Source organism: Patiria miniata, unplaced genomic scaffold (assembly GCF_015706575.1).
Source record: "Patiria miniata isolate m_02_andy unplaced genomic scaffold, ASM1570657v1 HiC_scaffold_7, whole genome shotgun sequence".
NCBI classification, from domain to species: Eukaryota; Metazoa; Echinodermata; class Asteroidea; order Valvatida; family Asterinidae; genus Patiria; species Patiria miniata.
The window spans coordinates 32,040,675-32,055,389 of NW_024037074.1; the positions used below are offsets into that span (position 1 = coordinate 32,040,675).

A 14,715-nucleotide genomic window follows, 5' to 3' on the forward strand; every position below is an offset into this window, starting at 1 on the left:
CCATTAGGCCGGCCTTAGGTCAACCTGGGATTTGCTTGCGCCACGACGGAAACGTCGGCATCAAGCAGAAAGGTAATGCTCAGGTCACAAAACTGAGAATTGGTATGATTATTGTGAAACAAGCGGCATCTCAACACAGAAAAAACGCAACCATGCTTAAGCCACCAATGACCTGATGACGATTCACAACAAAATTAGATGATCGGGTTGAGTGCACGACGTCGTAGCATCACACATGTGGACTGCGATTGATGCCTGTCAGCTGGAAACATGTGCCGTTGAGGCGCAGAAGTTGAAATTTTCTTGTTTTGAGACTGTCGATACTAATGCTGACTCTTGCGGATCGTCTTAGCATTGTCGCAATTGCACTCAGGTCGTAGCTCAGACACAGCTTGATCCTGAAAAGTCAGTCCATTCTCTATTGTCGCAAGGTCGACTTTAGAGGCACATAGAATCATTGCTTTTTATTTATCTTTTTGTTTGAAATGACAAAATTGTTCAATATCTAAAGTAAAGATGCATGGCAACTTAACCTGTTGCAGTTTTAGCTCAGTGAATACTATACATTTTGAACAAACAGTGAAAATCCATGCAAATCTTTTTGTTATCATATTAAACGTGAGTGCAGTAGGAATTACACCCATCTTAGAGTGGCACGATACACAAAGTGCAATATGGACCGTGATGGGATAATACCATAATTTGGTTACCATGGATTGACCAATCACGATGAAGGATTCAAGATTGCTTGAAGATAACAATGAGTATCCCACCTTTACAGGCCTTAGGCTCCTCTACGTTGCCAGCTAGCGTGGTGACAAGATGGTCATAAATCTCATGGGCCACTGTCTGGATCTCCAGCTGCGTGGTCTTATTGGCTGCTCGGATACCATCCTGTGAAGGGGACAAGACAAGATATGTCTGGTAAAGCGCATAAAAGTCTATTCGAATGAGTCAAAGTGGCTAAAATGTTTGAAAAATAAGCTGTAGTCGTTACGTGACAGAAATGAAACAAAAATCCACTTTTGCCATTCGTATGGCAACTTGACTTATTGCCTACACATGTATTATGAAGGTAAATCAAGCAAGAGTCACCAGACTAATGCACATCTGGTGTAGGACGATACATCACTGACATGAAAAGGCAAGCCACGTATGGCTGGTCACAGACCAGTCTAATTCACAAATGACAGTCAGTCAGTGAGATAGGTAACAAGTCTAATTCACAAGTGAAAGTCAGTCAGTGGGATAGGTAACCAGTTTAATTCACAAGTTATAGTTAGTATTAAGTGCAGAGTTGTAACAAGTCGTTGAATTTTGTTATTCAAGTCGAGTCGAGTCATTTCAAGGAAGTGACTCGAGTCGACTTGAATCATTAGGTCAAGAAGGTCAAGTCAAGTCGAGTAGAATCACAGTGTGTGGTTGAGTCGAATAGAGTCGAGTTGAGTCAAATTTATTTTAGAGTCACTTCGAGTCACTGATATTTGAACATCATCTAAAAAATTACAGAATGGAAGAATGAACACAAGGCACCAGTTTATCATGAAGATCAAAAGACTTAAATTGTGCTGCTTGGACGTTTCTACCAAAGATATATGTAGCAGTTTACAAGAAGTGAAACTTTGGTTTTATCTCTGATATGGCTTTGGGTCTGGAATAATTTTGAAGCTGACAACGTCAAAACCATGAGGTGCAAAAAGGACACTGGGCTGGCCCTCTGGAACCACAGCAAAAAAACCAAGGCTCTCCCTACCCTGTAATGATGCAGCTGTGCGGGCGGTCGACCCTCCCCATTCAGACTAGGGTCCAGGCAGCTCAGGCCAAACGTCCCCATCAGAAATTGCAGGTGGACGGACGCCAGCAACGACATGGAGCTAAAGGGCGCCACCGCGTGGCCAAAGATGTCCAGGGTGGTCAGTTTTTTCGTCTCGTCCCCCTCGTGGCCGTTCAGGAGGGACAGGATTTGGTTGAGTGCATCCAGTCTGGTCTGTTGGACACAAATTAAAGAGGTTGTGGAATACTCGAAGACATTTCCGTCATTTTTTGGGTATATGTAGCCTAAGGTGTGATGAAATAAAAACGACTATTGTTTCTGTCATGAAATGAGTACAAAGGGTACTTTTGAGAGCTATTTTTCAGGTCCTGTTTCGACCCGAACGTGCAATTTGTGTAAAAGTCGTCGTTGCGGGCAGCAAACAAAACACAGTAAATCGTGACGTAATAAACAGGACTCGTTTATGCTACTCTGCATCGGGAGTCCTGTTTATTACGTCACGATTTACTGTGTTTTGTTTGCTGCCCGCAACGACGACTTTTACTCAAATTGCACGTTCGGTTCGAAACAGGCATGACAGGACTTGAAAAACAGCTCTCAAAAGTACCTTTTGTACTCATTTTATGACAGAAACAATAGTCGTTTTTATTTCATCACACCTTAGGCTACATATACCCAAAAAATTACGGAAATGTCTTCGAGCATTCCACAACCTCTTTATAGAAACGAGTGTTGCTGTGTTAACAGTTATGTAATATTTTACAAGACCAATTTGCTCCAATTTGTGTTAACATTTTTATGCCAACCGTACTAGCTTGACTACTTTCACGAAAATGTTTCCCTTAAATCATGCTTTAATATATTTTCTCTGAGAAGTTATTGCCATTACATGCAATGCTGTGCTGATGGAACTGGGACATGTTGACAGTATACAAATAATAAATGTTTATGAGTGCAATGGTAAGAATAATTTAGTGAGGTGACAGAGGGAATGTTCCATTCTAAGAGGTGAAGCCGAGTGGAATGGAACATTCCATCTTTCTCCGAATTAAATTATTCTTTTCATTGCAGGAATGTGAAGCATTCATTATTTGTTTTATACAACACCTGAATAAATCCTCGTCATCTGATTGGTCAGAGCTGCCAAATGTGTGACCGTGCAATGGAACATCCATTTACCATGGAATGGTTCCATCTGTATGTGTTGTGCAGGATTCCATGACTTTTTCTTGGAATATCAAGTTCCCACGAGTCCTTGTTTAGTAACAAAACAATAGGACTTTTCCATGACTTTCCTTAGAAAATTCCAGGATTTTCCAGGATTTTCCAAGAATTTCCAGGATTTTCCAGGATTTTCCAGGATTTTCCAGGATTTTCCAGGATTTTCCAGGATTTTCCAGGATTTTCCAGGATTTTCCAGGATTTCCATGACTATGGGAACCCTGTAGATGTAATCTTCAATTGTGATGTGAATACCTCAGCTCTACACTGCTGGTGTTCCATAGCCAGAGTGATGGCGGCTGGCTCAGTGCAGTATAAGTACTGCTCCTCATCTGTGGAGGGCTGGTGGGTGTCAGTCAGCATCTCCCCGCAGGCAAAGCCTATGATGTCACTGCTGATGTGCTTCACTGAACCTAAAAAAAAAATGAAGATAACAACGATTCATTGCAATTCGGTCAGCACTCGCGAACACAAATTGGACTTGGACGAAATTCTGTTTACCAAAAACAGTCCCAACCAATCTATGGACATTCTGACGGGAAATAATGCGCCTAAAGGTACAAGGGATTGTTTACTTTTTGTGTATTTTTATTTTTTCATTTGAAGCAACAAAACTTCTCAAAATCTGAAAGGTGCATACGATCGTTTGCCAACACTCAAAACCGAAACTGCCAAAATATTATGAAATAGCCCTCTTGATTGTAAGTAAATGAAACATCCTGTGGAATCATTGAGCCTGGTATGCTGTCATTCTCAAGAAAAGAGGAATTTTGTATCAGTATTGACAATGAATAAAATTAGCTGGCCTGACGTTTCGGTCTAATAACAAGACCTGCTTCAGAGGCAAATAAGCAGGTCTTGTGAAATTTGTTGATTTGCATATTTCAGATCAATCCAGTGAGTAAGCAGTTTGCAGCAGTTTTATTCATGTTTAGCGTGTATTACTTTCCCATGACAGCGCTGGTACTCGGGCACTCCCTGTGACCTATTGGTTCTATGCACAACAGATTCGCAAGCTGCACCTTGACGGCTGAAAATGAATATCGCTTTTTTGTGTTTTTCCAGCACCAATGGACACACAACATTGAACAACTCAGTGGAACGATGTCTGCTATAAATTACTAGCCCTTAAATCACTTCATGAAATTATGACAAATGCAAATGATCCTGATGTATCTTTAAGTAGGATGCACAACAACTTTACCTGTGAAAAGTTCGGCTCAGCGGATACTATACATAAATGCGCAAAATGCAAACCTTAAAGTGAATATTGAAGTGTGTTTTGAGGGTGTTACAGAGCAAGGCAAAATAGAAAAGAATGGTTAAAAATGATGATTTCTTTTATAGATGACTGACCTAGAAAGCCATGTCCCTGTTGGTCCGTTGACTGGACAGACATGAGGGAGCCATTCTGGTCCTGTCTCCAATGTAGACGTCTCCAGGTGGCTCGCACCACTTCTAAGGAGTCCAGATTAGCATCCACTTGGAGGTCAGGTAGAGGCTCACTGCGGGAGGATTTCAGACTTCGCATGGACTCCTGAAGAAGAAGCAAAACAATTGCTGTTGATGGTATATGGGATGATTTGGTATAAAAAGGTTGTATCACAATTAACAATTGTTGACTGCTGTGATGTCGGATATGGGTTTTTTAAACACCCAAGGGGCACACAGGACCCGATGCAACAGCTGCACTAGTATCAGTGATTCTGTATGCTGCATACTGGTGGTCTCGATCCCAAGACTAGCAAAATATCAAGACTGTGATGTCTGCGCCCGAGACCAAGACTGAGACCATGAGATACCAAGACTGAGACAAAGGCCAGCAAACACTGGTCTCGAGACCTACAACACTGCTTTGTACCAGGTCAGATTCGAACCATTTACACTGGAAATGGAAGGGAAAGGGCCACTTCACAAACCTAAGGCTGGATCCCAGGCTACGGCTTGTCATTACACACGTGCCTATGGAGGTGACTGAAGCCATTTCCCATAGACTGTGCATTACTGTTAGTAGCCAAAGCCAAGTTATTTGGGTGAATTCTAACAATACCATGATGTCCTTTACCCTGTTGCTGGATGGCAAAGCTTGTACTTCATCTGTCTGCCCCAGGTCCGGCTCACTCAAAGAATGGCTCATTGATAATGCTGTTAAATTAACAAGAATGAAGATGACTTATTATCAGGACTGTATAGTGGAAACCAGTGACCAGAATTACAAGCTTTTTCTGCGGTGGTGTCCCACTCACGCGCATGCTGCAGGCATTCTGAAAGACAAGGCGAATGTGCATTTTGGTATTCCTATTGGTCGAAGGAGCCCAGAGTGCAAGTGTACTACCCCAGCGAACCTTGTAACACCGCAGAAAATGGCTGCCGTCTTTTAAGGTCATCTTAAAGTAATAGATCAATATGCCAACAATTATGGGCTTGAACACTGTCACATTGATTGCAACTAAAAGGAGGGTTTAACAGCTTGTATAATTATTCTGCCTACAATAATATCGTTCTGAAGAAACAATAATTGAAAGGTGGTTGCAAAAAAGTGCGTCCGTGGGCACACTTTTTTGTGCATTAGCAACGGAATCCAGTTATGAGACTCAAATAATCTAGCATACATTTTCTCTGTTTTCTCAATAATGTACAGTATCCACTGAGCTGGAACTCCAACAGGTTATTTGTTATGCTCCCTGCTGAAGACTCTGAGTATTAGTTTGAGAGAAAAAGATCCTACGTACCGTTAAATATAATAATAATAACGGCAATTTATAACGCGCCGGTATACGCCATAAATGATGCTCATGGCGCAATACAATAATTAGATCAAATCAGAAATAACAAAACAACTAAATTTAACTAAACAAGAATATTGTGAGTGATCTGGAACAAATAGGTCTTTATGTGTACCATAAACTAGTAAAGGACTTTGTGAACCAAAACAGAAGATTACCTGGAGAGGTTTCAGAACTGTTCTCCTTGAGCTCGGCAATGGGGAGAGATTTCTCGTCTCTGTCCTCGTTAGATGGGATGGCCGCGCTGACACCAAGCAGCAGGAACATGCAGCGCGCGATCATGGACTTACAGGTCTCCGAGAAGCTGTACTGCTCGCGCTCCTTGGTCTTCTTGTCCGGGGGAGGTGTGGGGGCGCTCTCACCATCCCCTTCGCTCTCCGATTGGTCCACGTCTGAGGGTTCTGTGCACACACATGAATGTTGGAAATAGCAGAATTTGAGAGTCACAAAGGAAAATGGGCCAGAGAAGAATCGGAATTTGTCCGAAAAATGTGGGGATCTTAGTACTATGTATTGACAAGTGACTTGTGCGTGACTTGTGATAAGCTTGTGATTTCAATTGTGACTTCACTTGTGACAGAGCTGAAATTTACTTGTGATTCAATTGTGATTGACCTTTGACTTGACTTGGGATTTGACTTGTGATTTGAACTTGCGACTGACTCATGATTTGACTTGTGACCGACTTGTGATATAACTTAAGATTGACTTGTTATTATTTGTCTTGATTGACTTGTAAATGACTTGTGATTTCACTCGGGTTTGACCTATGATTGATCTGTGATTGACTTGTGATTTCACTTGTGATTGACCTATGAAAGATCTGTGATTGACTTGTGATTTCACTTGTGAGGTGACTTGATTTGTAATTTGACTGGCAATATGACTTGTGATTGACTTGTGATTTGACTTGCCATTTGACTTGTGACTAACTTACAATGTTTTGACTTGGGATAGGCCTATGATTGACCTTTGAACGACTTGATTTCACGTGTGACTCACTTGTGAGTTGTTTTTTTTGATTTGTGATTTGACTTGTGATGAAAGTGATTGACTTCTGATTTGACTTGTGATTGACTGAGCTGTGCTTGACTTGTGATTTACTGAGGATTAACTTATGATTGACTAACGACTGACTTGTAATTTGACTTACGACTGACTTGAGAGTTGAGTTGCCATATGACTTGTGACAAAATATGTGATTTGACTTGCGATTGACTTGTGATTGACTTGTGATTTGACTTGTGATTTGTCTTATGATTGATTTGTTCTTTGACTTGTGATTGATTTGTTCTTTGACTTGTGATTGATTTGTTCTTTGACTTGCGCGTTAACTCGTGATGGACTTGTGTACCACTCTGAAAGAAGCCACTCACCTTCTATGGCTACTCGAGGGAACACTTTCTTACTCCTGGACCCCCTGTGTCCCCTCTCCTCGTCTTGATCCATGGCCTCTGTCTGACCCCTGACCTCGGACGTGGACGGGCCTGGCATAGCTCGGGCCTCTGCCGCCGTGGTTGACCTCTGACCTTGCATGATACGCACCGCCACCAGTTTTCGCCGGACTTTGTAGACGCTGTGGTAGACCTCCACGATGGCTCGCCAGTGCTTGGTCCCAGACCTGCATGTTGGGACAATGTGTATTGTATTTCCCCCTCAATATCAGGCCAGAAATTAATGAACACTTCATATAATGCCAACAAAAATACCACTGTTTATGTGTGGAAGTAAGTTCCAAGTTCTCCAAGTGTTCCATGCACGTATGGCATGAAATACGTAGAACTGAATGTACACAAACCTGTTATGACCCACAATGCAGTGCAAAGGTTACGGTCAGCAGCACAATGGGCTTCGTGCACTAGTACCCCCTCACGGGCAAGAAAGGGAGACTTGGGCGAGACCATCGGAAGAGACATTCGAATGCATTGTCGACGACGCCTATCACTCACACGAAGATGCTATGGCTTTGTTGACATTTAGAATAACATAAGCGAACCAGCAAGCGCACACAGTAAAATGCACCCTCTCTTGTTGGGGCACGGACCCCATAGAGCCTTTGCATCTGACGTGACAAGTGAGGGAACGTCTTTTGCTATTCTGCGTTACACACGAGTAGACAATTTGTGCTTTCACTGGCGCTTAATTTAAACAACAAAAGCTATCCTCCTGTTGGATCTATTAGATGGGGTCTACTGGATAACACTGGGGGGACAGGCAAAGCTGTCAAAGCACTCAATGTGCCAAGAAAGAAAGGGGAACAACGTCCGTGTGACCTCACCCTTGCTTGTGTGCAGCTACAGACAACAGGTTACAATGCTTGAGCAGACAGGCTAACAGACACCGCGACACACGGTCTAATAACTCCTCCTGTACTTCTTCACTGGTGTCCCAATCTACAATAAAACAAAAAAAACACACAATCTTACACATCTAAATCAACTCCATTACTGAAATAAATCTAACCATTTTAAATGTCAAATTTACAAAAATGCACACAAAACAAATAAGAGATTCAGTTTCATTGGTATCCTAGAGCCTCACCCTTATTACGTGCATAGTCCTGCATGCTGTTCCATATGGACAGCGCCGGTTCCCTGCCCCTGCCTGTGGCCAGGTCAAGTAAGGTCGCCAGGTCAGGGGTCATCTTGAAGTCAGACAGGTCGTAGTCATCATCACCGGATATGGCCGCTTCGGAAACCTTGCTGACAAGTTTCACTGTGGTGCATATTTCCAAAAAAAACCCAACTTTTTAACAGTAATATTTTTTAACTAACAGGTTTTAAAATGTGCTGATCAGTGTGAACTAGAATAATTATCTACTTGTTAGTTTCCAAATTTATGATTTAATAATTTAACAAATGTTTTCACTTCAGTAATTTCATAAAAAAAAATTATTTGCTTCCACATTCTTGTTTCTAAAAACTTGCATTTTGGAATTCCTTCTCTCCTGAACTTCAACAAATTATAGAAAATACAGAAATTATCAACTGTGACATCCTTTTGCGGCCCAATCCAATGAAATATGTTAACAACTTTTTCAGAAAACAGTTGTTCATTTTGATCTTTGACTTAATTTGACAACCCAATGAACAGTGACACTATTATGAGTGAAAATACCACAAGGTCCTATTGATTACTGCTATTGCAACATGTGACATGAAATCTTTTTTGTGAGTTCGGGAGGTTCTTGAAAGAACCGGGGGAAACTCAACATTTTGGACAGTAAGCTCTGCCCCGTCATCAGGAGACAGCTTCGCACTGTCAAAAACAACTTTTCCACTCAAATGAAGTCAGGGGTTCAAATCCAGCTGCTGGTCATATGCTGTGTCCTTGGGCAAGCCACTTCATCCCCACCTGCCTCTCTCCACCCAGGAGTATAAATGGGTCACCACCATTAGCTGGGGAGTAACTTGCGTTGCACTAGCATCCCATCCACGGGGAGCAGAAATATTCTAAGTCGTTTCATGCTACAGAAATAGGACATAAATGCCGGCCTGATAGACCACATTGGCTCATGACAGACTTTACTTACTAACGTCACACAATACACAACTTTTTACACGGTCTTGTCCAATTCAAATGAGGTTTTTCTCTCTTCCAGTAACATAAAGACCGGTGACATGATTCTTATCAAAGGCCTACCCAGATTTTTGATGTTGGTCTCCAGACCGTTACTCAGTAGCCTTGACACCATCCAGCCGCTAGTCTCGCTCTCTTCTTTGGAGATTGGCACCCAGGCTAGCATGCCGGCCAGGCAACGGCCGACCACCAAGGCACAGCAGCGCTCCAAGTCTACCAGCCACACCCACCCCTTGGCTGGCTGGGGGAGGGGCAAAGCAGCCGGCTCAACACTGCCTGGGGCTCCTGGTAGAAGAGATAAACAAAGACAAGGCAAGTCTAGTACAGCTGGTCTCAGAATGCGCAATATTCTACTCAATAGATTCAGAATGGCTATTCACTGGAACACTTTTCCTGCATGTGGCCTACACAGTGGGCATTACAGGTAATCTTGTTTCAAATTTGTGGGCCAAGATAAGACTTAAGCAAGTCTAATTCACAAGTGCCAGTCAGTCAGGTACAAAGAGGCCTGTAGTGGAATCCAGCAACCAGAATTAGAAGCTTTTACTGTGGTGGTGTCATGCTCATGCACATGCTGCACACATTCTTAAAGATGAGGCGAACGCGCATTTTGGTAACCCTATTGGTTGAAGGAGCCCAGAGTGCTCGCGACCTACCTGAGCGCGACTCGCGTGAGCCTGGTGCCACTTCAGAAAATGGCTGCCGCCGGATTTAACTATAGGCTCGCCCTCTGGCACCAGCGAAAACATTTTGTTAGTAACTTTAAGACAGCTTTTATGTAATACTATGCGAATGCGAATTCAAGAAGAACTTGATGTTATGAAACATTTGATTAAGTCGAAAAGTATTCATAATTTGGAAATTCCAAACACATTCACATCCATGTGTGCATGCATGCTGAAGAGTTTCATATTTAGATTTCTTTATATCAAAATGTGGGGTTTGCCACCCAAATGAACTCCATATGACCTTCACTGAGCAAACGTATTGAGCAAAATAGGTCTCAAATGGCATCCATTTTGAAATAAAACATGGCTACCGAACGGCACATTGCAAAAAATATGTTACCAATGGGATTCCTGCTTAAAAAAGGTCAAATCTATCTAAACATCACAACAACTCCTTCTTTAAAAATGTCATTCCCTTTTTATGAGATTTTGTACTATCCTAGAATATGAATATGAATATCCGTCCTTAAGTTTAAGATTTTTCCTGACTTTACCCTTACCGTGCAGTGGCCACTCCAGTTCATGTTCATCCAGTAGGGCCGCTGCGGGTAGCAGTCGGTTGAGCTGGTCCAGCTCAGGGAGGAGGGCCAGCAAGCACAGCATGAGGGGGCGCGACACACTGACTGGAAGCAGCAGCAGGGAGTGCAGAAGCTGCGACAGCATGGCTCCGGCTGCTGAGGTGTACAAGACATCTAAGGAAGGGAAAGAAACAATAAGGAATCAGTTAATCTAGGTTGGTGTGGATCCATCCGAGTCAATCTTGTTAACGCAGCCAGGCTGTATCAGGGTTTGTGTACCACGCCCAGGTGTAAGACATCCGGGGGAGTAAAAAGGACAATGAAGTCTTAGCATGATAACAATGACCAATATCGATCACCCCCTACCCTCCCTGCCCCCTGCCCTCCCCCTTCCTCCCTCCCGCCCCCCTCAGATTTGTTCTGCACACGTACCCCTGAGCTTGTTACGGACCACCTGGGCAGCCATCCCACCACTCTGCTGGAGAAGCTTGACAGATCTCTGCAGGACCTCCACGGCATGGGGCAGCAAGAGGTTCAGGTGTTTGTGCAGAAGGCCGACGCTCGCTGAAATCTGTTCGGAAAAAAACATATTAGTAACTCAAATTTCAGATAAGTCTATCTACATAAGGCCAAAAAAAAAAATATTTGGTCCCTGGTCAGACCAAAGTTCCGGAATTGACGCGGCGATGCGGCTTTTTTTTTTTTGCTTTTTTTTTCTTCAAGCTTGGATTGTACAGACAAGGTGGGGTACTATTTTGCTTTTTTGGTGTCCTCATGTACATTGGTGTCCTCCATAATTTGCCTTGGTGCTTTCGATCATTTGCCTTGGTGCAATTTCCCATTCTTTGGTGCTCTTTGGTAAAACAAATTGAGGAGGTGCAGAAATAGAGGGCGCTGTTGGAGCTACCGCGGAACATTTTGGAAAAAAAAAAGATCGACGCGCATGATTAAAATCGACGCGCGCGCTGACCAGAGACCAACTTTTTTTTTTTTTGGCCTAATACATGAAAAGAGCAAACTGATACAGCAGTATGGTGAACATATAATTTAAAAACTGAGGTCTATGGAGTACATAAGTGTGCTAGGCATAGAATACATTTGATTAGCAAAAATAGAGTACCAGGTTAACCCTAACCCTCCAGGGTATTTTGGCTAGAAACCCTGCCAAACGCAGCAACATGCAACATTTGTCTATTAAAGTGACAAGCCTGCCCAGTGCAGCAAGATCCATCAGGTCAAAAATCTCAAGGCCAAACTGCCTCAGAGTCTGTGGTCACCGCACGCAACAGGATACAACTGTGGCATTGTTCAATGGGACTAGCTTTCAATGTCTCAGAATGGGCCGTTTGTGCACTGGTGTTGGTAGCTGAAAGTGCACCAGACTTTTCCACCTGATGCGCTGTGGTGCGTCTATCAGGGTTATGGTTAAAACAACTCATACAAATGCATTGCTTGTGTTAGGTTTTCAGCTGGTGTATGTTTAGCACATAAATTTTGTAAGTCATGTTTCTGGGCTTTGCAGCCTACACAATGAGCGCCTTTTACTTGAGAAAAGGAAAAACCCTCACTGTTGAACAAAATCACTGCAGGAGTGAGATTGCGAGAAAAATGAAATATCCACAAAACAATCAGCAGAGGATTTTGAGGGTTTTTGAGCAAAGTAGGGTATATTGTTTAGATTGGAATTTGCCTAAAGGCACCCCTAAAAAAAACATTTTCTTTTGTTCTATATAAACTTTTACAGGTAAAACACCTTTACGTTAAAACCTCAGGAATTCTAGACTTTCAAATGAGAATCTTTAAAAATCCTGAAATCAGTAAAAAAATACTGGCAATCTCACCCCTGTCACTGTTGTGTGCTTACTAGCGATTTTCTCGTGCTTTGAATCGAGATGGATTTGACTAAGTATCTAAGATCTACCATCTACCATCTACGATAATTCAGATCCATTCAAAATGTCTGCATCCAGAACGCATTCGGAAGCATTCCATGTAAGGAAATGAGGAGTTAGCACTCTAGTCATTTAATATAGCTTGACTGGGTTTACCTCATCCCTAGCATTGATGTGACAGTAAGCCACCAGATGTTTCTGCAGTGAGGACAGTAACTCTCTGAGGTGGGCTGGAGGTGCTCCATCGTCACAGGCCATGGACTTCTGGGTCTTGTCACTGTTCTTCTCTAGCTCGCCGAAGGCTTGTTCCTGATCAAGGCAACAACAAAAAAACCAAAATATAATAATTGAAATTGGGGTTCGTTCTAGGCCCTTCATCGAATTTTATATGCACAGGGTACTCGGTGCTGTCTGACGCAAAATTCCTTTACGCAATATAGCAATTGATGGTGGTACCCACTGCAGATTAGAACCAGCACACTCGGTTGGCGAATGGTTAGACATCTGCACTAGCAAGCAGGAGGTCGTGGGTTCGAGTCCCACTTAAAGTGAGCTTGTAAAATTTTTCATAAGCCATTGGACAGCACTGAGTATGCAGTGCTTATGAAATTATGTCAGCGTAGAAAAGAAAAAGGAAAAACTATCCGAATAATGTGTATTTATAAAGCGCACGTATCCACCAGTATTAGTGCTCAAGGCACTACATCATTATTACCCTGCTCATATGGCCAATGAAACATTCCAAAGACCATCTCAGCTCCCTGGGGAGTATACAGCGCGATGCTGCCATTTCGGCGCAAAGCAGCTAAAATCAATCACAATAACCATCTCCGCCCTCACAGGTACTCCTGGGTGGGGAGAAGCAATGAGTGACAAAGTGCCTTGCCCAAGGGCGTGCGCACTGTAACCCCAGGCTGGACTCAAACCCGCCACAACCTGCAGAATTACACACAGACCATGAATTCAATGCTCCGCTCCACTCAGGAATCTGATCAGGAATCAATATGAACTCTTTGCTGAAGTACCCTCTCAACGAAGACAAGAGATACACATATGGGCAAATCCACGGTTACTCACATTACATTTTTGATGTACTTTTGAGTTTCCTTGGGCTGTAATTACCTTACTGAAAAGGTTTAATAACTGTTATCCCCATGGTAGATAGAGTAGACCTAGACCTACCTTAGCACCAAATATGATATCCAGAAAAATGTGTTATGTATGATAAACAAGACACACAAAATCGGTTACTCACGTTAAGAAAATGTAACGTGAATAACCGTGGAATTGCCCATATGAGTGCTATTGCCAGTGTGCGCCCATACTCATGCTCCTAAGCTGAGCAAAAATTGTTCGAAGCTGATTTTTTCTAATAGAACAAAAGTTTGCTGAGCAATCTTTTACTTCTTAGCATCTCCACGAAACTGGAACCTGAAATGGAATGCAAGATTTGCGGTTCCCTCTGCATTTTTTGTCATTGTAACTTACGGTGTGATAGCCAAGGTTACGTAACAGCGTCTTCATCAGCACCTCCGCCAGGTGCATGTCCTGACCCGGGGCTAGGGTCAGAGTTGAAGGGTCAGAGGGCTCGGGCTCCGGCTCCCAGTCTAAGGGGGAGGTGAAGCCCAGGAGGGAGGCCACGTGGAGGTTCTCCTGTAGGCTGGTCAGGATGATCCCCAGCTGCATTCTCTGTATGGGTGAAAATAGAATAATAATAATGGAACAAATATGTGCTTGGCTGGTTTTAAACAAGTACATTTAAAACTGGCTATGGGCATTTCGGTCAAAAAGTTAAAACAAGTCAAAAGTCACAATTTCCCAACGATTTTGTTCAATAAATTGACCTCATGTTTTCTGAAACACCCCTCTGGCCATGTCTATGGTATGTGCCTCGAGCACATAGTGCTTATAAATCTCCATTTATGGAGATTGGCGCATGGCGTGTACCGCGTGATGATGCGCGGAATGCAGTGTTGCAGGAATAAAGTGTTTAAAAGCAGCCGTTGTTTCCTCAGCGGCTTAAAACCACCCACGTGACGGGCTCTCGAAAAAGTAGGCAAGAGGAAACCGTCTTAAGGTATTTTTGAATGCAGAATTTATTTTTGCGCACTTTATGGAAACCACAATAATAATAATAACAATAACATGGTGCTTATATAGCACTTTATACCAAAGGTCTTAAAGTGCTTCACCATTAGTACCCCCTCTTCGTCAGGC

General features: G+C 42.8%; 1 protein-coding gene across 1 annotated transcript in view; it reads right to left on the reverse strand.

The window, feature by feature from the left end:
• The window catches only part of LOC119718849 (probable E3 ubiquitin-protein ligase HERC1), a 76,833-nt gene that overhangs the window by 47,624 nt on the left and 14,494 nt on the right, over positions 1 to 14,715 (reverse strand). The window contains exons 14-27 of the mRNA XM_038188269.1: positions 13,987 to 14,187; positions 12,655 to 12,807; positions 11,039 to 11,177; positions 10,589 to 10,780; positions 9,424 to 9,645; positions 8,323 to 8,496; positions 8,060 to 8,174; positions 7,158 to 7,402; positions 5,940 to 6,182; positions 5,061 to 5,140; positions 4,352 to 4,532; positions 3,251 to 3,408; positions 1,754 to 1,987; positions 774 to 894 (exon numbers count right to left, since the gene is read on the reverse strand). Coding sequence (XP_038044197.1) covers positions 774 to 894; positions 1,754 to 1,987; positions 3,251 to 3,408; positions 4,352 to 4,532; positions 5,061 to 5,140; positions 5,940 to 6,182; positions 7,158 to 7,402; positions 8,060 to 8,174; positions 8,323 to 8,496; positions 9,424 to 9,645; positions 10,589 to 10,780; positions 11,039 to 11,177; positions 12,655 to 12,807; positions 13,987 to 14,187 — 2,458 coding nt within the window. The remainder of the gene's footprint in view (positions 1 to 773; positions 895 to 1,753; positions 1,988 to 3,250; positions 3,409 to 4,351; positions 4,533 to 5,060; positions 5,141 to 5,939; positions 6,183 to 7,157; positions 7,403 to 8,059; positions 8,175 to 8,322; positions 8,497 to 9,423; positions 9,646 to 10,588; positions 10,781 to 11,038; positions 11,178 to 12,654; positions 12,808 to 13,986; positions 14,188 to 14,715) is intronic.